The 20,900-nt window shown below is 42.0% G+C and overlaps 2 protein-coding genes across 6 annotated transcripts in view; one reads left to right on the top strand and one right to left on the bottom strand.

Annotated features, from left to right (window-relative positions):
• Positions 1–844: 844 nt before the first annotated feature.
• On the top strand, positions 845–9,033 carry LOC5567933 (serine protease HTRA2, mitochondrial). Its single transcript, XM_001651917.2, has 2 exons — positions 845–2,171; positions 8,714–9,033. Exons 1-2 carry the CDS (start codon positions 1,027–1,029, stop codon positions 8,880–8,882), a joined length of 1,314 nt encoding a protein of 437 aa, XP_001651967.2. The 5' UTR covers positions 845–1,026; the 3' UTR covers positions 8,883–9,033.
• LOC5567928 (N-acetyl-D-glucosamine kinase) overlaps positions 8,931–20,900 on the bottom strand; it is a 55,862-nt gene continuing 43,892 nt past the window's right edge. For all 5 annotated transcript variants that reach the window (XM_001651915.2, XM_021843926.1, XM_021843917.1 and 2 more), the window contains exons 3-4: positions 17,375–17,811; positions 8,931–9,899 (exon numbers count right to left, since the gene is read on the bottom strand). In XM_001651915.2, coding sequence (XP_001651965.2) covers positions 9,178–9,899; positions 17,375–17,811 — 1,159 coding nt within the window. In that variant the 3' untranslated portion in view covers positions 8,931–9,177. The remainder of the gene's footprint in view (positions 9,900–17,374; positions 17,812–20,900) is intronic.

Below are 20,900 nucleotides of genomic sequence, written 5' to 3'. Positions count from 1 at the left end.
TAGAGGATTGGAATAGTAGATATAGATTTATATCAGAAGAGAAAGGTATTCAACATTTTAAAATTATGAATTCTGTTAGCACTAAACCGTGGTTTTACAAAATGTCATTTAACACAGTAGATATTGTTAGACTTTCTAGAATTAGATCACTACATACTGCCACTAAAGAGAGACTACATAGCTGGAGTTTAGTTCCATCCTCATTATGTGAATCTTGTAATGTTGTTGAAGACCTATCCCATATCCTATTCAAATGCACAAAATACAATAGAATTCGTAATAAATACCAGATATTGATCAATAAAACAGATATAATTGAAATAGCTAAATCAAAGTCTTACACAGAGTACAAACAAATTACCAAATTTTTAGAAGAAATAAAAATAAGTGTTTGAACTAATTGTTTAATTACGTAGAGAAAATTTATTTTAATTTATCTGATTCGATGTGTTTTTTTTTTTTTGGGAATCACTTTAATTGCGACAACAAAGATAAAATCATTATGCTTTTTACGCGGTTTCGTTTTGTCACTTGACTAATTTAAACTTGACAACACCTGGCTAAATGGATCAACTTGGTCTGTGCCAAAAGAGAGAAAAGGAAAAAAAAAAAAAAAAAATCATCTCTTGGGCGGGCCGTCCCAAACAGCATCATCTCTCACGCGGGCCGACCCAAACAGCACAGGTCGAAACGCGGGCCATGCCAGACAGCAAATGCTGATGCATTTCAACACTCAAACAGCGGGATGCCTAGCAGCGTTGTAAGCCAAACGAATACACCCACAAAACATGAACGGTAGGCGAACCTCGTTGCGTACACCCCCCCTGACCTGTTGTGGATGAATGAAAATTTTGAAATTTTCTCTCACGAGAGAGCCGTGGTGGAAAACAGGAGAGAAACTCAAACAAATCAAAATATTTTGGAAATCCCGTCCTTGACGGCTTATCGCTAACAACCACAAAAACAGCAACAGCAAAAATTGTTTCGGTTTTGCGTTCAGAGTTCATACGAAGTGCAAGTGCAAAAATGCAAGTGATAAGCCGAACGCTCAAGTTCCACTCGACCAGAACTATCTCCAGTTCATTTGTCAGCACCCGTCATCATCCTTCCTCGGTGGCAGTCGCATCAAGCAGAACGCTCAGCTCCGGTTCCAGCAATAACGGTGGCCGCGAATGGAGACGAGGTCAATGCGGTAATAAAACATCCAATGGCGGTGGATTTGTCGGTACTGCTCTATCGGGTTTGATTGGTGGCCTTTATTTCCGAACAGCCGAAGATGAAGACTATCAAGCAGGGCGGCGGAGAAGCTTTTCGCTGTTTCCCACCGTAACGGCGGCCACTCGGGATCAGGACCTGAAGGGACGTCGGGCCATGTACAACTTCATTGCGGATGTGGTGGACGTTTCGGCACCGGCTGTCGTGTACATCGAGATCAAGGACACGAGGCATTACGACTTCTTCTCCGGCCAGCCGATTACGGTTTCCAACGGATCGGGATTTATCATCGAGCAGGATGGATTAATTTTGACCAATGCTCATGTGGTAATCAGCAAACCGAACGCAATGGTCACCGTGAAGCTTCTAGACGGACGGACGTTTCCCGGAGTAGTGGAGGATGTTGATCCCAATTCTGACTTGGCCACGGTGCGCATTAAATGTAACAATTTACCGGTTATGAAGCTTGGAAAATCGTCTGATCTTCGTTCTGGAGAATGGGTCGTCGCCTTGGGCAGTCCCCTTTCCCTGAACAATACCGTAACGGCCGGAGTGGTAAGCTCCACCCAACGTGCCTCCCAAGAGCTGGGGCTCCGTGGCAAGGACATCAACTACATCCAAACGGATGCGGCCATCACGTTCGGAAATTCGGGCGGCCCACTAGTAAACCTAGACGGGGAAGCCATCGGTATCAACAGTATGAAGGTGACGCCCGGAATCAGTTTTGCCATCCCGATCGATCACGCCCGGGAGTTCCTGCAGAAGGGCGCAGACCGGCGGAAAGCCAAAGGTTTCAGTACGGAGAAGATTCCGGTTCGGCGGTACATGGGCATTACGATGCTGACGCTGACGCCGGAGATCCTGAGGGAACTGCGCCAGCGCAGCCACAACGTGCCGGATAACGTGCGCAGCGGGATACTGGTGTGGAAGGTCATTCTGGGATCGCCGGCGCAAGTGTAAGTATTTTTGTATGGATATCATAATTTTCTGGACTTTCTTTCGTAACGTACAACGTAAAATATTCAGAGCCGTAGCTTGAACTCATGGCGCCCTTGGCGATCTCCTATTTTTGCGCCCCTCACCCAGATCTTTGTAAAGATGATTTAGATGATCCAATCAATCGGTGGCTGTTTGGGCACGTCAGGAGTTATTCATCAATGTTAACTTCCTTTTCCCGATCAGCCCAGATAGCCGCGTAGTGTCGGTTGCGGTTGTTTCAACTGGCTAAGAATTAACACTACGGACTGCCTGTTCCGGTGGTAAAAGTCCACCTCACAGGTGACCCCTAATTCATACGGCTTTAAGCTTACCGTGCCTAAGAATGAATGGTTAGTGGGGTCTAAATAAAACCTAGCCGCAAACGGAGCCTGTGGAGTTCCAGGACGCCCTCTACAGTATTATGCCCTTCCTGTGCTACCCGGAGCAATGGTGCAGGTGACCTTGTGTTTCTCCGAGATAATCGGCTGCCCTTCTTCAGTCTCAAGCCTGAGGCTAAATAAGGGTGGGATTATTAATACATTGTAATTAAGTTTAAATTTTCACCTATATGGTTTCGCATTATGCGTTTTATGCAGTGTAATCTGTGCTTTTCGCCTTTGGCGACTTTTAAAAGATACCGATCTGGTTTTTGTTCGTTGCTGATCTTTTTCGTTCTGAGATTGCGAAAAGCTTAATCCTGCCTAGTTTGGGTAGTGGCTACGGCTAGGATAGCTTACTTAGATCAATCTCCAGCATAAAATGTCAGCAACGATCAATCTTTGTAGACTCATGCAAATGGTACAGCTCAAGTGGCGCTAGTTCAAAAACCTTACTTTTGTGAACTTTTATCTAGGTAACCTAGTGGACCCAGTTTTTGCTACTTTCAGAAACATGAAATGGCATACTCGCGTGCCATGCCTCGTGCATGCGTGCTCGTAAATAGCGCTGACGTCGCTACACTCATTTCTGAGTTAACAACCAGAGATGTATGTGCTGTCACAATTGATATTTCTGTATGTGACCTCAATAGGAAATACGTCTTTCGTTTTGTGGTGTATTTACCACATGATGAACCATCCCCAATGGATGATTTCAAACGAGTTATCGTTCACTGTCTATGAAAAGGCCTTCTGCTGATTGTGGGCAGTGATGCTCATCACATCATCTGGAGCAGCTCAGATATCAATTTGAGAAGCTCCAGTCTGATGGAATGCTTAAGTAGTTCAAATCTTGGATTACTTATAGTAGGAAATCGCCTACATCTCTATATGAACATAAGAATGTAAATTCGCAGACTTTGCATTTGTTATACTCCACAAACTGTGAATTGGTTGTGACCAAATTCCATGGATTTTCTCCGTCCATTGGAAATCCTAGTGATTTGGTTGTCCCCCTTTCCGGTGAATTGGGACACAATTGTCCTTGCTTCGAGTGATCTCAAAATTGCTTGTCACTTTGCTTATAGGAAATGTTCCTCACAACTCCCTTCGCGGGACGAGTGGACGTCTGTACATTACTGAGCCAAAGGTGGCTAAGTATTTAACAAATCTGTCAAAGCAGAATTGCAGTCGCTTGGTTACAACCTTAACTGGCCACTGCTGACTCAACTATCACATGGCAAATATTCAGTGTATTGATACATTTGTGTGTGATAGTTGTGATTCCGATTATGGAACTTCTTATCACCTGATATGTAACTGTCAAGTTCTCGCGTAATTGCGATTCCAATTGCTTGGTAAACACTTATTAAGTGAAACTGATTTCAGTAACCTGAATCTTCAGGACCTTCTGTTATTCTTAACCCGCTGTGGTAATGAGCTACCCGGTCAACCAGTCAGTGATTTTCGATAGCGATCGATATAGATTCGTTTTGAACCGTTAGCGATCGCCATCGTTGGTTAAAGATCTATACAGAATTATGAAGACTGGTTGGTCGGGTATAGGCTCTCTTTACGCTCATGCGTTTTGCAGTGCCCTTTTTAGGGCGCTGTTCGAACCCATTGTGGTATGGACCTACATGCTCTTAATTCGCTTATGCGATTTTCCCTCTTCAAGGGACCCAACTCCTATTTCCTCCCATCTTCCCCTTCCCTTTCCTCTCCCATCGGGTAGATGATGAAATAGGCTCAAATATGGCGATGGCGCAAATCTCCCAAATGGCGGGGAACGTGCCTCTGGAGCCGGCCTTCTGATACCTGATGGATATCATAATTTTCTGGACTTTCTTTCGTAAGGTACAACGTAAAATACTCAGAGCCGTAGCTTGAACTCATGGCGCCCTTGGCGATCTCCTATGTTTGCGCCTCTCACTCAGATCTTTGTAAAGATGATTTAGATGATCTAATCAACGTTGAATATGCTATAAAAAATCCGTACTGAAATTATATGGCGATATCTATAAGAATTCGTTACAGAAATATGATAAGGCCTATTTTTTTTTAACTTAGGAACTATTGATTATGGGTTAAAAATTGTTGTTCCTAGAGACAAATTCTGAGAAATATAAAAGCAAAGACGTTTCTGAAAAATATTCTACACATAACAAAAATAATGTGTTTGTTGGGAGCCTTTTTCTAACTTTTGGAAATACTTCCATAAAGAAATCTGTTTATACATTTCTGAATCATCATGAAAACGTTTGGGCTTCTACATAAAACTTTCAATGCGTCCAAAATCTACAAGATAAGGAGACTTACGGCTTCGGCACCTTGCGACTCTTATCGGCAACCAAAGTTCAAACGCCAAATACACAGTATTGAACTATCAAAACACACCGATGAAAACATTAAGATGATTCTTCGTTCTGTCAGTCACAAACAAACACGTAATTTGTCTGCTGATGTCCGAAAAAATCACCATAGAAGCGCGGCATCGGCTTAGACTGCCGAGAATATGTAAGTTCCTCTATATTATAATTCATTTTTTTCTACAAGTTGCAGTTACAATATCAGGGTGTCGACGACTACCTGGACAAAACAGGAAAGCAAGGGCCTGTTGTTGAGGTCAGATAATTCATTTTTTTTATCCGGAAAGTAAGGGTATGTAGGGAGTTGATGCCGGTTATGAACCCTTACAGAAAAACATAAAATTAACTTTCAAAACAACCTTATTCCTATGAAAATCCACCGGGGGAACTTCGATCGCATTGTTAGTCAGCAGTCTCAGACAAAATATTTGGTTTGAGACGCATAAATACAGATATTTGAACAGTTTTTTAAATAAAACCACACAGGAGGGTCCATAATACGCATTTCCAGGTGGGTCCATAATAGGCACGTCGGAAGCGAGCCGGATTACATGGGAATTAAATGGAGGGTCCATAATAGGAAACGTCAAATTTGTAAACATTCCTATTATGGACCCCGAGAGGATCCAAAATAGGCATTCGGACAACAGTTTTCCAAAAGTATTAGGGAGCCGGATCCTATTCTCGGCACTTTTGATTCACTTCGGCAGTGGGTTTTTTTGAAAGCTGGAGAGCTCATATTTGGCCACAGTATGCGTCGTACTAGAGCGCTTCTCTGAGCAAAGTTTCAGACCATTTGACATAGAAAAACCCCCGATGCCAAAGTGAATCATGGAAGTGCCCAAGTAGCTCTGCACCCTATTGGGTGGAAAAATCGAATGATTTTGTGTGTTTCATAGGCGTACTATGAAGTAAAGACATTGAACTTGTTGTTAGATTCCTCAAAACGTATATCCGTCTGAGATATTATTGCGGAAAAGCGTCGAGAAAGAATTTCAGCTACTAAGGGGTCCATTACTAGCATTGAAACCCTAACTAGTGGTCAGGGAAAAAAATATCAACCAGTACTATACAAGTCGGACTCGATTATTCGCAGTATCGATTTTTTTTCGATCCGGATAATCGAATGCTCTGAATAATCGAGTCGTTGAAAGAAAAATTAAAATCTGCGATAAAAGAACTCTGTCTAGTTCGCGAATTAGGCGAAACTGCAAAATGTACACAATTTAAGAAAGTATAGCGATGAAATTGTAGCTTGATTGTCTATTCACTGCACTTGAACTTTTCCTTCACTTGAAAGTTTACCATCATTGTATGCGAGAATTGAATGCTTTGCTACATTCTCTCACAGAAACAATACGAATAGCGCATTTGTGTGTAAATTTCATGTTCGCTATTTTTTTTGCATTTTTCATGGGCCTTACTATACTTCTTAGAGTTTCTAAGTTTTTTTTTTCAAAAAAATTATCCTCAATATCATGTTAATATGATTTGGGATTTTGGAGTTCTCTAAGACTGTTTTGTTGAAAAAGGCAGAATCCATACAGAATTTTCTATCAGGATTATATGAGGAGCTTCTACAAGGTACCTTCAAGAATCATGCCATGGATTTTGTCAGTGCGTCCTCGAGAAAATAAATCTAGCGATACTTCTAGTGATTTCTCTAACAAAATCTCCAGGAATGTCACATCTCGAATTTTCTGAGAATTCATCCAGCAACTCTTTCCTGAAATTTATAAAGGAATCCCTTCAGAAACATCTTCAAGTGTTTGTCCATAGGTTTTCCATAATTCTACTACATAAACAAGTTCGGAATTCTACTATACAAACAAGTTCCTTCAGGAATATCTCCAAGTATTCCATAAGCAACTTCTTCGTGATTGTCTATTATCAAGAATTCCTCTAGCGACTTCTCCAAGTATTCGTTCAAGTGTTTCTCCAAGATTCCTAGAGAAATTTCTTCAAAGATTAATCATAGGAATCTTACAATTCCTACTGGATATTGCTTAAACAGCTCTGGTAGTAGTAGTTTTCTGTCTAAAATATTCATCCAAGGAATCCTGCTTGGAATTTTTCTTGGAACATTTCCAGTTATTAACGCAATTTTATTTTTTAAGAAATTAATTTGGTGACTTTTTTTTTAGGATTGCTCTTTTTCATTACCTCCAAAAATTTTCCAAAGCAATTCGGGACAAATCGCGTTAATTCAAAAAACGACATAAAAAAAATCTAATGTTTTTTGACGTTTCATGATCATACGATTCATAAAGTAGGTAGAATATTGTTTTATATGGGCAAAAATTACGTCGGTTTTTCAATTACGACGTTTTTTACGTTGTTTTTTTCCAATTAACGCGGTTTTTATAGGCTGTACCGCGCAAAAATAAATTACGTGAAAAAACTTCAGCGTAATTCTAATAATTTTCTTCTAGAATTAAAAAAACGTTCCGGGAATTGCTTCAAAGAATCTTTCAAGTATTCTTCTACTAATCTTTCCAGAAATTTCTACGAATGTTCTTTTAGGGATTTCTCTAATGATTCCACCAAGAATGTATCCAAATATTCATGCGGGGTACTTTCAGCTATTATTGCAAGGATTTCAAATATTACATGAAAATTTTTGCGGAAGTGTTACATGAATGTATGCTGAGGATCCTTCTGTTTCTCTAAGGAATACCAAGAAGAGTTATTTAATACATTTTAACAGGATTTCCTCCATGGATTCCTGCAGAGTTCATCTCGAATAGTTTTGAAGGGATATCTCCTGAAATGCCTTCGAAGATTCCTTTAGGGATTGCTCCAAAAAGCAAAAGTTGTTTTATCAGGGTTTTTGAAAGGATTCCCACAGGAATTAACTAATTTTTTTTCTGCGAATTCTCATTGAAAATAACTCCCTAATACTCTAGGGATTTAGCTGATACATAAAGCCAAAAAAAAAAATCACGTAGTTCTCCCCAATTTCACGCAGTGATTACTCTTAACCCTCTCTTTTTTCATGGTAGCACAGGTGATCCATCGATTTTCGACGAACGCTAGCTAAACCGAATTGGTACGAGTAGTCCAATAACGATTGGAATAGATTTATACGTACATTTTTCTCATCAAACATCGAAATAAGTGACCTAAGGGTCAAACTATTGAAAAAAAATCAACTAACTATTGAAAAGCAATCAAAATTTTCTATTGCGATTTTGAATAATAGGTATAGCTTATTTTGAACATTTTTTGTTCAAGCACTTTTTTCTAGAAACGCCATTTTGATATTTAAATTGTCGAATAAAGCTGTGGAAAATCAAGGGTTAAGAACATCTCCAAGTATCCGTTAAAAAATATCACCAAATATTTTTTGTCAAGAATTCCTCTTAAAAATCAACAGTAAGATGAAGATAAATCGAAGCCAGCCCTCATATTTTCAAAGAGCACAAATTAGTAGAACCAGACAACCGATCACCGATTGGTGCTCTTGAAAATTTGAGGCTTCAATCCATCTTCACACTAATTAAATTTCTTCAATAGTATATTGTATATATTGTAATTTATTATAGCCACAATCGTGATTGGAATGACTTATTTTTTGATATTTTTTAAGACCATTGAAAAACTGTTTGTTCCAAATAGAATAAATATATAGGTAGCTATTTATTCAGCCTCCCGTATTCGAACATTTAAGTCACACCTTCTTATCCTTAATACATTTTGTTACTGTTTTATTTCCTTCAAACCCACATTAGAGCAATTAAAATTTAACACATGACCTTTCTTTCCTTTCCCCAGGGGAGGCCTCTATCCGGGAGATATCATCACCAGTATCAACGGGAAACCGGTCAAAAACTCTGCCGACGTGTACGAGCTCCTATCCGGAAAGGATCGCGTACTTAACATCACCATCTTTCGCGGAGTGGAAGAGATGAAGGTTCAAGTTACTCCCGAGGACCCAGAGTAGACCAACGCCAAATCAATCGAAACGACTAGGAACGCACAGCTCGGGCACTTTGTTCTGACACATCACATAATTTATTTTTTATCGGAAAATACGTACAGAATTGTATATTTTGTTACACTGCCTGCGGAATATATTTTATACAACAATACTACTACACAGCGTTGTGCTCCTCTAGGGTGAAGTATCCTAACGGTAAAATTGGTGCCTATGTAAAAATCTCAGTTCTCTGGGTACACTTAGTATGATAATAGTACGCGGCTTTGGAACCCGCTAGCTGACAAGGAAACATTCTGACTCAGTTGCCGTTGGTGCCATTGGTGCCGTTTGTTCTACCGTTGGTACCATTCTTAGCAGTACCATTGGTTCCGTTAGAAGTTCCGTTTTTCGTACCGTTTGCGACACCATTCTTGGTCCCATTGGTAGTGCCGTTAGCTCCGTTGCTAGTGCCATTCGTACTACCATTGACCACAGCTCGATGACCGTAGAATACCTCATAATTCTTCGAATAGTCCCTCGGAAGCTCAAGTTCGAATGTGTCCGCAGCGAGGTACGCCGCGCCCAAAGCCATAGTGTTGGTCAGTTTCAGCAGATTCAGATCATATTTAAATTTGGCACTTTCCAGCTCCTTGGTGAAGCCCGGCTCCAGCAGTTCCCAACTGAGCCAAACCGATCCGACGCACACAATGTCCAGCTTGCCGCACTTGCTGATCAACGTCGGGCTGATGCGGGGCGATAAGGCACAAACCGAGCGAGCCAGATTCTGGCCAGCATCCTCGAACAGTTTCCTACACAGGGGATCGTCCTCTTCGCGGGCACACTTGGCAAGCTTTGCACACAGACCGGAAAATGTCGTTTTGCAGAATTTGGCGTAGCAGTAGTCCAGCAGATCGGATCGAGTTTTGACGCCGAAGTGCTCGCGGATCAGCTCCCACACCCGTTCCACACACAGTTTGCTCCGGTGAAAGTTGTCCTCGTGATCGAACACGATTTTGATGGCATGTTTCGAGATCCACCATGCTGCAATAGAGAAAGAAAAATGCGATGGTGGTAATTGTCAATCATACCATTGATTAAGTGTAATAACTAAGGAGGATGACTTTTAAGAGTTTTTAATTAGATAACCCTTTCAACAAATCACCACCCATTTGTTCACCTGGACCCCCAGAAGCTACTGTGAAAATTTGAGAGAAGTTTGTTAGGAGAAACAGATCAGAGTACAGGGCAGCGAGAGCAAAAAAAAAACAAATCCACTGCAGAAAGAAAAAGCAGCACGAATAAATTGTGATAGCAGTGATTTTACGCAACGGTCAATGCCGGCACAATACCGTATACCAGTGCCCGCCATGAGGAACGATCGAGAAGGGAATTTTCTAACCGATAAAACGGCGGTGGCAGCCAAATGAAAGAGCATTTTCAGCAGTTGTTGAACGAAGAAAATGGAAATACAGGGTGAGCATTGTTGATGGCGATCGAGCTGTAGACCCGCTGACCATAGGAGAGGTCAAAAAGTCTATCAGCCAGCTAAATAACTGTAAGGCTGCTGAGAAGAACCGGGATCTTTTCAAAGCTCGGAAGTAGGCAGCTTCACCAGTCGATCCACCGAGTACTACTTAAGGTATGGGAGGATGAAGAAATGCTCACCGGCTGGTTGGATGGCTTCATTCGCCCAATTTACAAGAAAGGGCACATACTGGAGTGTGCTAATTACAGAGGAATTACCCTGCCGAATTCGGCTTACAAAATTCTGTCGCGCATCCTGTTTAACAGACTGAGACCGCTCGAGCAGTTCACGCGGAACATTACTAAAGGACCTATCTAACATTGAGAGGCTCTCTTTGTTTACTTTCTCTTTCATTAATAACTGAGTCACATTAATCTCTTCTGTTGCGTTTTTTGTATGAAACGCTAGTCAAGGAAATTGACTTTCGATCTATAGTGAAAAACTTCCCAAAATCTTTAGTGTTCCACTGTTATAATCGAAAGAGAACGAGAGAGGAGAGAATCTCTCATTTGTACATAGGTCTTTTAGTAATGTTCCGCTAGAGTTGTTCGTCGGCGAATATTAATTTGGTTTTCGTGAGGGCCGTTCAACAACGGACCAGATGTTTAGCTTGCGAATGATCCTAGATAAATTCCGGGAGTATAACTTGCAGACTCACCATCTGTTTATTGATTTCAAGGCGGCGTACGACTCAGTGAAACGAAAAGAGCTGTGGCAGATAATGTCTGAACATGGTTTTCCTGCGGAACTAACTAGGCTGGTACGTACTACGCTGGATAGTTCGAAATCAAGTATTTGGATCGCAGACGAGGCGTCAACCTCGTTCGTGACGTTAGACGGGTTGAAGCAGGGAGACGCACCTTCGAATTTACTGTTCAACATTGCACTTGAGGGTGTTATTAGGAGATCTGGCACTATTATCACAAGGTCGCACATGCTCCTTGGCTTTGCAGACGATATAGACCTGATTGGAATCGATAGCAGGTCAGTAGAAGAGTGCCTCTGAAGAGGAAGACAGCGAGGATAGGCCTGACCATTAATTCTACCAAAACGAAGTACATGGTTGCAGGTAGAAATAGAGTGGTGGTGGTGGTGTAGATGCTGAGGTAGTGTTTGATGGGGATGTGTTTGAAGTTGTTGAAGAATTTGTTTACACGCTCGTTCAGATCTACTCAAAAGTGAGTAGAATTCGACTCACTTTGGAACAAAGTGGAACTGCTCACAAGTGAGTAACACCATCGTTACTCACTTTAGAGTAATGTTGTCAAATGTCAATATTAGAGTAACACTTACTCACTTCGTTTAATCAGGAATTTGCAAAAGTGAGTAGATGTCACTCACTTCAGAAATAATATTTTTGGAAAATAATTCATTATTATATTTATAAAATTAAGAGAAAAATATACAAAAAGCATAACATTTATTTTATAATTTCAAACATAAATATATGAATAGTACAATAGTAGTAATAAAAAAAAATTGTGGTATTTGTGTCGAAATTTTCGCTGCTCTGGAATGGATCCCCGGATGTTGTAACTCTCTGGGAGATTGATGAAAGTCATGGAGGATGTAGTTTGACCGAACGATTAGCCTTCCCGGTTAGACTGTAAAGAATTGATAATTAGTCCAATAAAAAGTACGACGGTAAAACTTACTGTTTATATTGTTTTTTCTTGCGGTTGTTCGATCAAAACCAGGACTTGGTCATTTTCACTCCGACATCGCTTCACTTGATATCAGTAGGCGAATTCCGGCGAACAATTTCTTCGAAGAGAAGAAATTTTCTTCCATTACGTACCAGCAAGAAAATTTTCTTTTCTTCGCAGAAAATACGCGCCCAGATCCGCCTACAGGACTAATGCTACCAGTATCGATTACCCATATATATTCAACACCTGCATGATTCATTTTCAGGCACTTAATCAACAGCGATGTTTACTCCTAAACTTAGAAGCCGAAATTTTCACAAGTCTTTGACGTTTACAAAGTGAGTCAAACATGTTTGTGTTTACTCAAAAGTGAGTAAGGTCCTTTTCCTTCATGATTGAGTAAAAAGTTACTCACTTTGATAAAATGAAGTTACTCACTTTTGACAGCTAACTTGAAACTTCAAAAGTGAGTCAAAGTTACTCTCTTTTGAGTAGATTTGAACGAGCGTGTACCTTGGAACACTTGTGACATGTGACAACGACGTTTCCCGCGAAGTGAAAAGACGTGTTGCGGCTGCGAATAGGGCCTTTTACGGACTATGTAACCAGCTTAGGCCCCGCAGCTTGCAAACGAAAACAAAATTCGCCCTGTATAAAACATTGATTCTTCCGGAGGCTCTCTACGGGCACAAAGCGTGGGCGTTGAAAGAGTCAGACCGGAAAGCTCTCGGCGTAAAGTGCTGCGGACAATACTCGGTGAGAAACTCTAAAATAGTGTGTGGCGCAGACGCATGAATCACGAGTTGTATCAAGTGTACAAATACGCTCTACAATACGCTGGCAATGTCGTGACGCTAGCCATCCAGCCATCAAGGTATCAAGGTAGGTAAAAGCAAGGAGGGACGGAGCTTGGGGCAGATTAAAAGTCCCAGTAATATCCCTATCGCTACTGGCAAATAAAATAAATTCGAACAATGGCAAAACTTTTATTACAACATTCAGATTTTGTGGATTTCTAGTCTAGTGATGTTATTCAAACTTCGCCATAATACCGTTGCAAATCTTTGAAATCATCTGTACTCTAGGCAAAAAAAATCCTAGCTGGTGAGAAGATTACAAAATGTGGGTGGGTTAAAAATACAATCAGACCCTTGAATGTGCAATGTGAATAACTATATGCGAAATACGGAAATTGACGGTTTGTAATCTTCCACGAAGTTTTTAGAGTACGACGTTTGATATCAAGATATATTACGTATATCTGCAATAGTCAGTTAATAGATATATTAAAATGGGGACGGCGATCTCTTAGTAGACAGTCCCCTATAGTTGCACTAGTGGCTTTTTAGGCCGTTTTGATATAAACCGTTGCAATTCATTCGGATCTAGTGTATTGATGTAAAAATTTTTGGAAATCATGCAGAAATCCGAAGATTCCATAATATTTCAAGCACTTTTATCAACTTTTTTTAACTGCTTCACTTTGGATGGGATTTTGGATGGGTTGTCGCTGGTTCGCACGAGGAGAATGATAGGTCAGTATGTGCGAACATTGCTCTGAAAGATGGATTAGCGAGTGTATGCAGTGATCCACCAATCAGCAAGAAAACGTCGAGCCAGTTTTGATTCCCTTAGAAGAAACCCGTTTTGAAGAAAGCTTCAAACGAGCCTACCGACAAGATAGATGTGGACGAAATGTGGTACCATTACCCTTTCGAGAATCCATAAGCCAATTAGAAAAAAATACCAGACCATCAACCCTGGGACGATTCCAATTTGGAAGGATGGCACGAAACCCAGATCTGACGTCTCAGTATGCAGAACACATCGATAGCCAAACTCCAGATCATTGTCGAGAAATAATTGAAGGTCTATCCGGCACCCCCTCTACACTGCATTCGGAAGCCGACCAGCAGCTACTGTAGTCGACAAGCCGTTTTATTCTGGAAGAGACGACTTCTAAATGGATGATTGAAACTGGGCATGGTGTATCATTGATACCTCGCGTACCTGAAAGAATAAAATAGACCATTCTGTGCAGTTCATAGCCTCATGGCCAGCAATTCCTATCCCTAGATCGGGTAAGGGTCCTCTGGAAATCTAGGGGGTTGATGTCAGGCCCTGCAAGTTTGCCGTAAAAAATCAAGCAACGAACAATCAACGAGAGAATACGAACCGGGAATCGACGAAGACCACAGCGACGTAAAGGGACTTGCAGTTGGAAGCTCGGTACGTGAAACTGAAAATCTCTCAACTTCATCGGGATTAATGGTGTGAACGTTTAGAGTTCAGACCGACCATTGGAAAGTTTAGCGCCCATCGGCTGACGGAAGAAAACAGCTTACGACTAATTGATTTCGCCGCCTCCAAGAATATGGCCATTCGTAGCACACCCTTCAATACCGATACTTCTGAAGATCACCACAGCAGACAGAATCACAAGCCTACCACGGCCTGATTAATGGACGGAACTTCTCCGATCAACGTCAGGACCTATGGTGGCGCTAACATCGACTCTGACCACTACAACGTTAACAACGTACGGTACCGACGGCCGCCCCGGTATGACATAGAGCGGCTTAAGCAACCGGATGCCGTAACACCTCGAAGCTGCATCACCGGAAGATGGTGAGCTGGATGAAGCCTCTCTTGAGGACTGCTGGAGAACAGTGAAAGCAGCCACCCAGACAACCAAAATGTACGCATAACGAAATCACCTGGAGGCTTTGTATGTGCAAAATTTCACTAATAAGATGTCGCGAAAAGGCCTTCTACGTACAAAAGTGGAGGCGATATGCGTGCATATATTATGTGATGATTAATAACATACAATGCGAGTGTATAAATATTCTACTGAACTTACCGGTGATCTTATGCGATTTAACTTATGATAACAAATGTTGATTTGACAGCTGCTACGGATTGATTCGACTTACTTTGTACGAGTATACGGGACGAAACAAAATGTACAAATGAACTCATAAAAAAGTGTTTTATGCGAAAAAAAACTCCTCAATTTGACGTGTTCATCCACCGTGTTTTGCGGGTTTGATGCAATTAGTATGATTAAACGAGTTATAACGTGAACTTTCATGCGATTTCTGGTTGTCTGGGCATGAACGATGCAGCTGTGAGCAATGTCGGTTACATGGGACGGAGTCGACGGAACAATTGGTTTGACGAGGTATGTAGGCAGATAATGGAGGAGAAGAATGCAGCAGGCGGTCATGTTGCAGCAAGGGACCCGGCAGAACGTGGAATGTTATAGACGGAACCGGCAACAGCAGACCCGCCTCTTTCGGGAGAAAAAACGCCGCCTGAAGGAGACGGAGTGCGAGGAGATGGAACACCTGTGTTGGGCTCAAGAAACACTTGAGTTCTATCAAAAGCTTAACGCACCCCGCAATGGCTTCGTGTCACGAGCCGAGATGTGCAGGGATAAGGATGGGAGCATTTTGACGGACGAGCGTGATGTGATCGAAAGGTGGAAGCAGCACTTCGACGAACACTTGAATGGCGCTGAGTGCACAGGCAACGAAGTTCGGGACAACGGAGGAAATGCCTTCGTCAATACTGCGAACGATGGAAACTAACCAGCTCCTACTTTGAGGAAGGTTAAGGATGCAATTCACCAGCTCAAGAACAATAAAGTTGCTGGTAAGCAGGGTATCGGAGCTGAACTCATGGCCATTTGTCTGCAATCTGGGAAACAGTACAGCTACCGGAGGAGTGGAAGAAAGGGGTAATATACCCCATCTACAAGAAAGGCGACAAGTTAGATTGTGAGACCTTTCGAGCGATCACCATTCTAAATGCGGCATACAAAGTATTATTCCAGATCATCTCCCATCGTCTGTCACCTGTAGTAAACTAGTTCGTGGGAAGTTATCAAGCCGGCTTCGTTGACGGCCTATCGACAACGGACCAGATCTTTACTGTACGGCAAATCCTCCAAAAATGTCGTGAATACCAGGTCCCAACGCATCACCTTTTCATCGATTTCAAGACGGCATACGATAGTATCGATCGCGTACAGCTATAATAATCATGGACGAGAACAGCTTTCCCAGGAAGCTCACGAAACTGTTAAGAGCGACGATGGAAGGTGTGCAAAATTGCGTGAAGGTTTCAGGCCAACACTCCGGTTCGTTTGAATCCCGCCGGGGACTACGACTAGGTGATGGACTTTCGTACCTGATGTTCAATATTGCGCTAGAAGGTGTTTTTTTACGCTAGAAGGTACGATTTTTACGAGACCCAGACAATTTATTTGCTTCACGGATGATATGGAAATTGTCGGCAGAACATTTGAAAAGGTGGCAGACCTGTACACTAGACCATCCCTTATTTTTCGAAAATGCGAAATGTTATAAGTTCGTCATTGTAAAGTGCTCGTTTTGTGAAGAAAAAATCAGGGTAAAATTTGAAGTCCGTACATGGACGCTAAGTAGTCCCCCAACGACCCTAAAGGTATTAGGTGTAGATGCCCCCTGTGAGCCAAATCGAGCTCGCTGCTCTAGTGTACGCAACATGAGTACAAAAAGCCACTAGTTACAAATTGATAGTCAGCATAGAATTTGAGGTAAATAATATTTTATACTGTGAACATCTTTATAACACTGCACTCTGGCATAAAATTCAGAACTACAAAGAAAACAAACTTCTATGCTGATTATCAACGCGCGCAGAACAATTTGCTACCGGTGGCTTTTCGTACTCATGCTGCATGCACTTGAGACACGGCGCACGAGGTCATCTACGACCAATACCTCCAGGGCCGTTGGGGGACCACTTAGCGTCCACGTACGGACTTCAAATTTTTACCTGATTATTTTTCTTACCAAGACGAGCACTTTACAATGACGAACTTATAACATTTCCCCTTTTCGAAAAACAAGGGACGGCCTACTGCACAGGCATGAAACGTGGACGATGTTCGAGGTTGACCTGCAACTACTTGGAGTCTTCGAACGCCGGGACGATTTTTGGCGGTGTGCTGGAAAACGGTGTGTGGCGACGAAGGATGAACCACGAGCTCGACCAACTCTACGGCGAACCCAGCATCCAGAAGGTGGCCATAGCTGGAAGGATACGATGGACAGGGCATGTTGCAGGAATGCCGGACAGCAATCCTGCAAAGTTGGTGTTCGCTTCGTACGCCTAAGAAATGAATCTAAATCCGCCCACTTCATACAAAACGCCTACGGTTTGTATGAAGTGTACGGATTTTGAGCCTGTACGGATTTCGGTCCCCCACTGTAATTAGAACCATTTCTGGGGGTCCAAATGAACAAATTGGGGAGATTAAACTTAACTTGGGCCACCACAATTACCCCACTTACCACTTCCTTCGTCACCGATCATGTGTCCCCAGCCGCCGCACCCATACGTGCTCCCGTCCGGATTGCGCAGCAGTGTGTTGGACCCGGTTCCCGATATGATCACCATGCCACCCACGTTCGAAGCCGTGGCAATACTTCCGATCGTGTCACTACCGACCATGTACCGATCTGCCACATCCGGGTAGTGTGTCTTTAAGTAGTTCTCCAGCTCCTTGTTCGTGGCGTCCTGCTCGGCTCCACTCAGGCACAGCCCCATGGCCGATAGGCGGTGTGTTTCGGGAATGTTGGCCTGCGCCTTGGCCTCCCGAGCCATCGTGTCGATCCGTTTGGCCACCTCTGGTATACCAACCATCCAGTGGTTGGTGCTGGGTCCTTTGGCCGATGCCAGCACCGTGCCGGCTTGATCGCATATCACCAGCTTAGAGTGGGTGGCTCCACTGTAAAATGAAGAAATGAAATTTTACTATTAGTATGATGATTTTAAGGCGAGACAGCTCAAATCTTGCGCAAGAACCATCGATAGGGCAATTTCTAGTTTAGCTTTGTACACTAGCAGAAAGTTTAAAAAAGAAGATCGATTTCGTACGTTAATTATTTCTGTACATTAGTGTTTTAAAATTCGTGAGTGCGAGTACAATCCGGCCATTGTGAGAGCCATGTTTAGATTCCGATAAGTTTCACCTTTAAGCCGGCCCATTCATCTTTCTCGCAAAGAGGCCTGATCAAGTCATTCACACCATTATGCATTCATATGATTTTTATTGCATCACGTTTTGATACGCGCACGCATGCATGGTGTGATCCCTCGTACGGGTTGAGTTCAAGTAACGGAAGAAAAGGCAGCCAATCAAAAGTGGCTTCATTTTGATTGCTGTGCATTATCCAATTAACCGCAATTGGGTGAAATGGAACGGAACAACAAATCGGACCAATGTGACCTGGCTAGTAGGATCATAGCGATAATATTAAACTTTTTTGGTACACAACAATTTAACTAATGTAATGGCGCGTTTTTATGTCTCCGAATATGAATGCTCTAATACCAGTGAGTAGCAGACTTCTTACTTATATAAAAAAGGAACGTTTGTTTCGTATATTGAGAAAATCTCCTTCTTATCTGTGTTGCCAAGATTGCCCAGTGTTGGATGTTTCCCACTCCGGTAATCACACAAAATTATAATAAATTTGATTCAATTAACGGTTAGAATTTGCACGCCTTGGCCTTGGTCGAGTATTTGCTGATTGGGAAAGGACCACATTTGCTGACGACATGTGCTCCCAGATAGACCACGTGTTGGACTCATCTTGAAAGCATAAGCGATGATCATCAATGAGCTGTATAAGATCATAAGAACATTGACAGAAATTTGTGCTACTACCAAACGCGGAGAAACCACCAGGTGACCCATCGGCGTATAGACCTCTCTGTCTACTACGACGGGCAAGTTGTTGGAGAGGTTGATCCTGAACGGGCTAGTACCGTATACGGAAGGCGCGGACGGCCTATCCAACAACCAGTTTGGATTCAGGAAGGGTAAATCTACTCTGGACGCTATCGAGTCGGTCGTTCAGGCAGCTGAGATGGTAATCTTAACAAAAGGAGCGGCATCCACGTATATGGCAACCCCAATCCCACCTAATGGGTTTGACAGTAGCCAAGATCAATTGAGTATCCGTATTGAAATGCATTTGAGTATCCAACGGTTGCTTAGAACATGTTGGATTCGAAAACATGGCGGTGGCACATACTGCTGGCGGCATCCGTTAAGGTGATTATAAAAGGAAGCCAAACCTTGAATTTTCAAGTGCACAAGACTGGAGAATCTGACAACAGTTCGCGTTGAAAACCAATCAAATTGCTTGCTTGCTGGTGTTGACCAATGGGATAGATTTTCAACGCGGAACGCTGTTTGGTTCTTAAGTCTTGTGCTCTTGAAAATTTGAGGTGTGGCTTCGTTCTATAATCACCTTAAAGCGCTATTGTCACTCTGGATGTGAAGAATGGATTCAATAGCGTTAGCTAGGAAGCGATAGCCTAACGCACTTCATCGCCTCAAGGTACCGGTGCAGTTGTGTAAATTTCAAGAAAGTTATTTTGATGTAACACAGAGGAGAAGCCGAAAACCGTTCGAATTAATGCGGGAGTACCTTCACTGCTGGGTCCGATGCTTTGCAATGTGATGTATGATGACATACTGAGGCGGTTCCTTCCGACGGGTGTTAAGATAGTTGGATTCGCCAATGACATCACCCTAGTTATCTATGGCGAATCTATGAAGGATGTAGGGTTAACAGCTTCTAGAAGCGCACTCTTTCTTCATAGTTGAAAAATGGATGAAACTCTATAGGAAACCTTAGGAAACTAGGACTGGTACGTCACAAGACTGAGGTGGTGATGGTCAACAACCGCATGTCCAAGCAACGGACGCTTATATCGGAAGGTGGTTGCATCATAGAGTCCAAGCTATCCCTTAGGCATCTTGGGGCTCTGCTGTAATCACCAGCAAACGCAAGCTCTTGGAAGGCGTGGCGCTATCCATACTAAGCCCTTAGAACGAGTAGAAATCTAAAGCGGTTGGAAAGTACTCAATTATGTGCTTTAAGAGTAGCAAGCGCACACCGAACGGTTTCTAACGGATGACACCCATCGGGCTTATCATCAAGGAAGATGTTCAATGCTTCGATTAAAGAGGTACCAGAGATGTCCGCAACGCGTGTAAAGAGGCAACGCTCAGAGGTTAGCAGCTGGAATGGGATAACTCCACTAAAGGTAGACGAACCCATCGGCTAATATCAACTTCCACCTGACGCAGGTTTTGTCAGGAACCATGTCCATTAGGGTGCGGCTTATTTTTGAAAAGTTCTCAAAACCAAAAATTCGTGTGCTCTACTGAATTCAAATCACATTTAAAGAGAAACCTCAAAATCTGAGCCAAAAATATTAACATTTAGAGGTGGCGCAAGCGTCTTGAAGTTGAGTTTTCAGGTTATAAAAAATGACCTTCAGTGAAGTACACATAACTTTGTTATTTTTCAACCGATTTCAAAACTTTAAGCATCAATACCTTCAAAATTAAATTTTTAAAAACTTTGTTGAACACCAAATTTGTCTAAAATCAAAACAAGTTTTGGTTAAAAGTAATTTATTCCAAATTTTTCCTCATTTTACTAAAAAATTCAACTTTGTTTGACCATAACTTCATGATTACTCAACCGATTCCAAATCTTTTTACATGCTTTTGAAGCTAATTTATTTGTTTTCAAACCTTTCATATATCACATTTCACTAAAAAAATATCTTGACCAAGTTATTCAGCAAAAACTGCACAAAAACATTATTTTTTAACGAAAAGTGCCAGTTTTGTCAAATCTTTGGCAGTTAAATATTGTCTCTTAAGCTGAAACTGATTTTTATCATTTGTTAAACCTTTGGGAAGGACTTTGCAACAATTTTTAAATAATTTTGAAACAAAATTATGTTTGCATATGTAAAAAATATATGCACTATTCAACTCGTAACTAAGGC

The sequence above is a fragment of the Aedes aegypti genome, chromosome 1 (genome assembly GCF_002204515.2).
Source record: "Aedes aegypti strain LVP_AGWG chromosome 1, AaegL5.0 Primary Assembly, whole genome shotgun sequence".
Taxonomy (NCBI): Eukaryota; Metazoa; Arthropoda; class Insecta; order Diptera; family Culicidae; genus Aedes; species Aedes aegypti.
The sequence above is the reverse complement of the archived record's forward strand: the minus strand, read 5'-3'. Positions and strand labels throughout refer to the sequence as shown.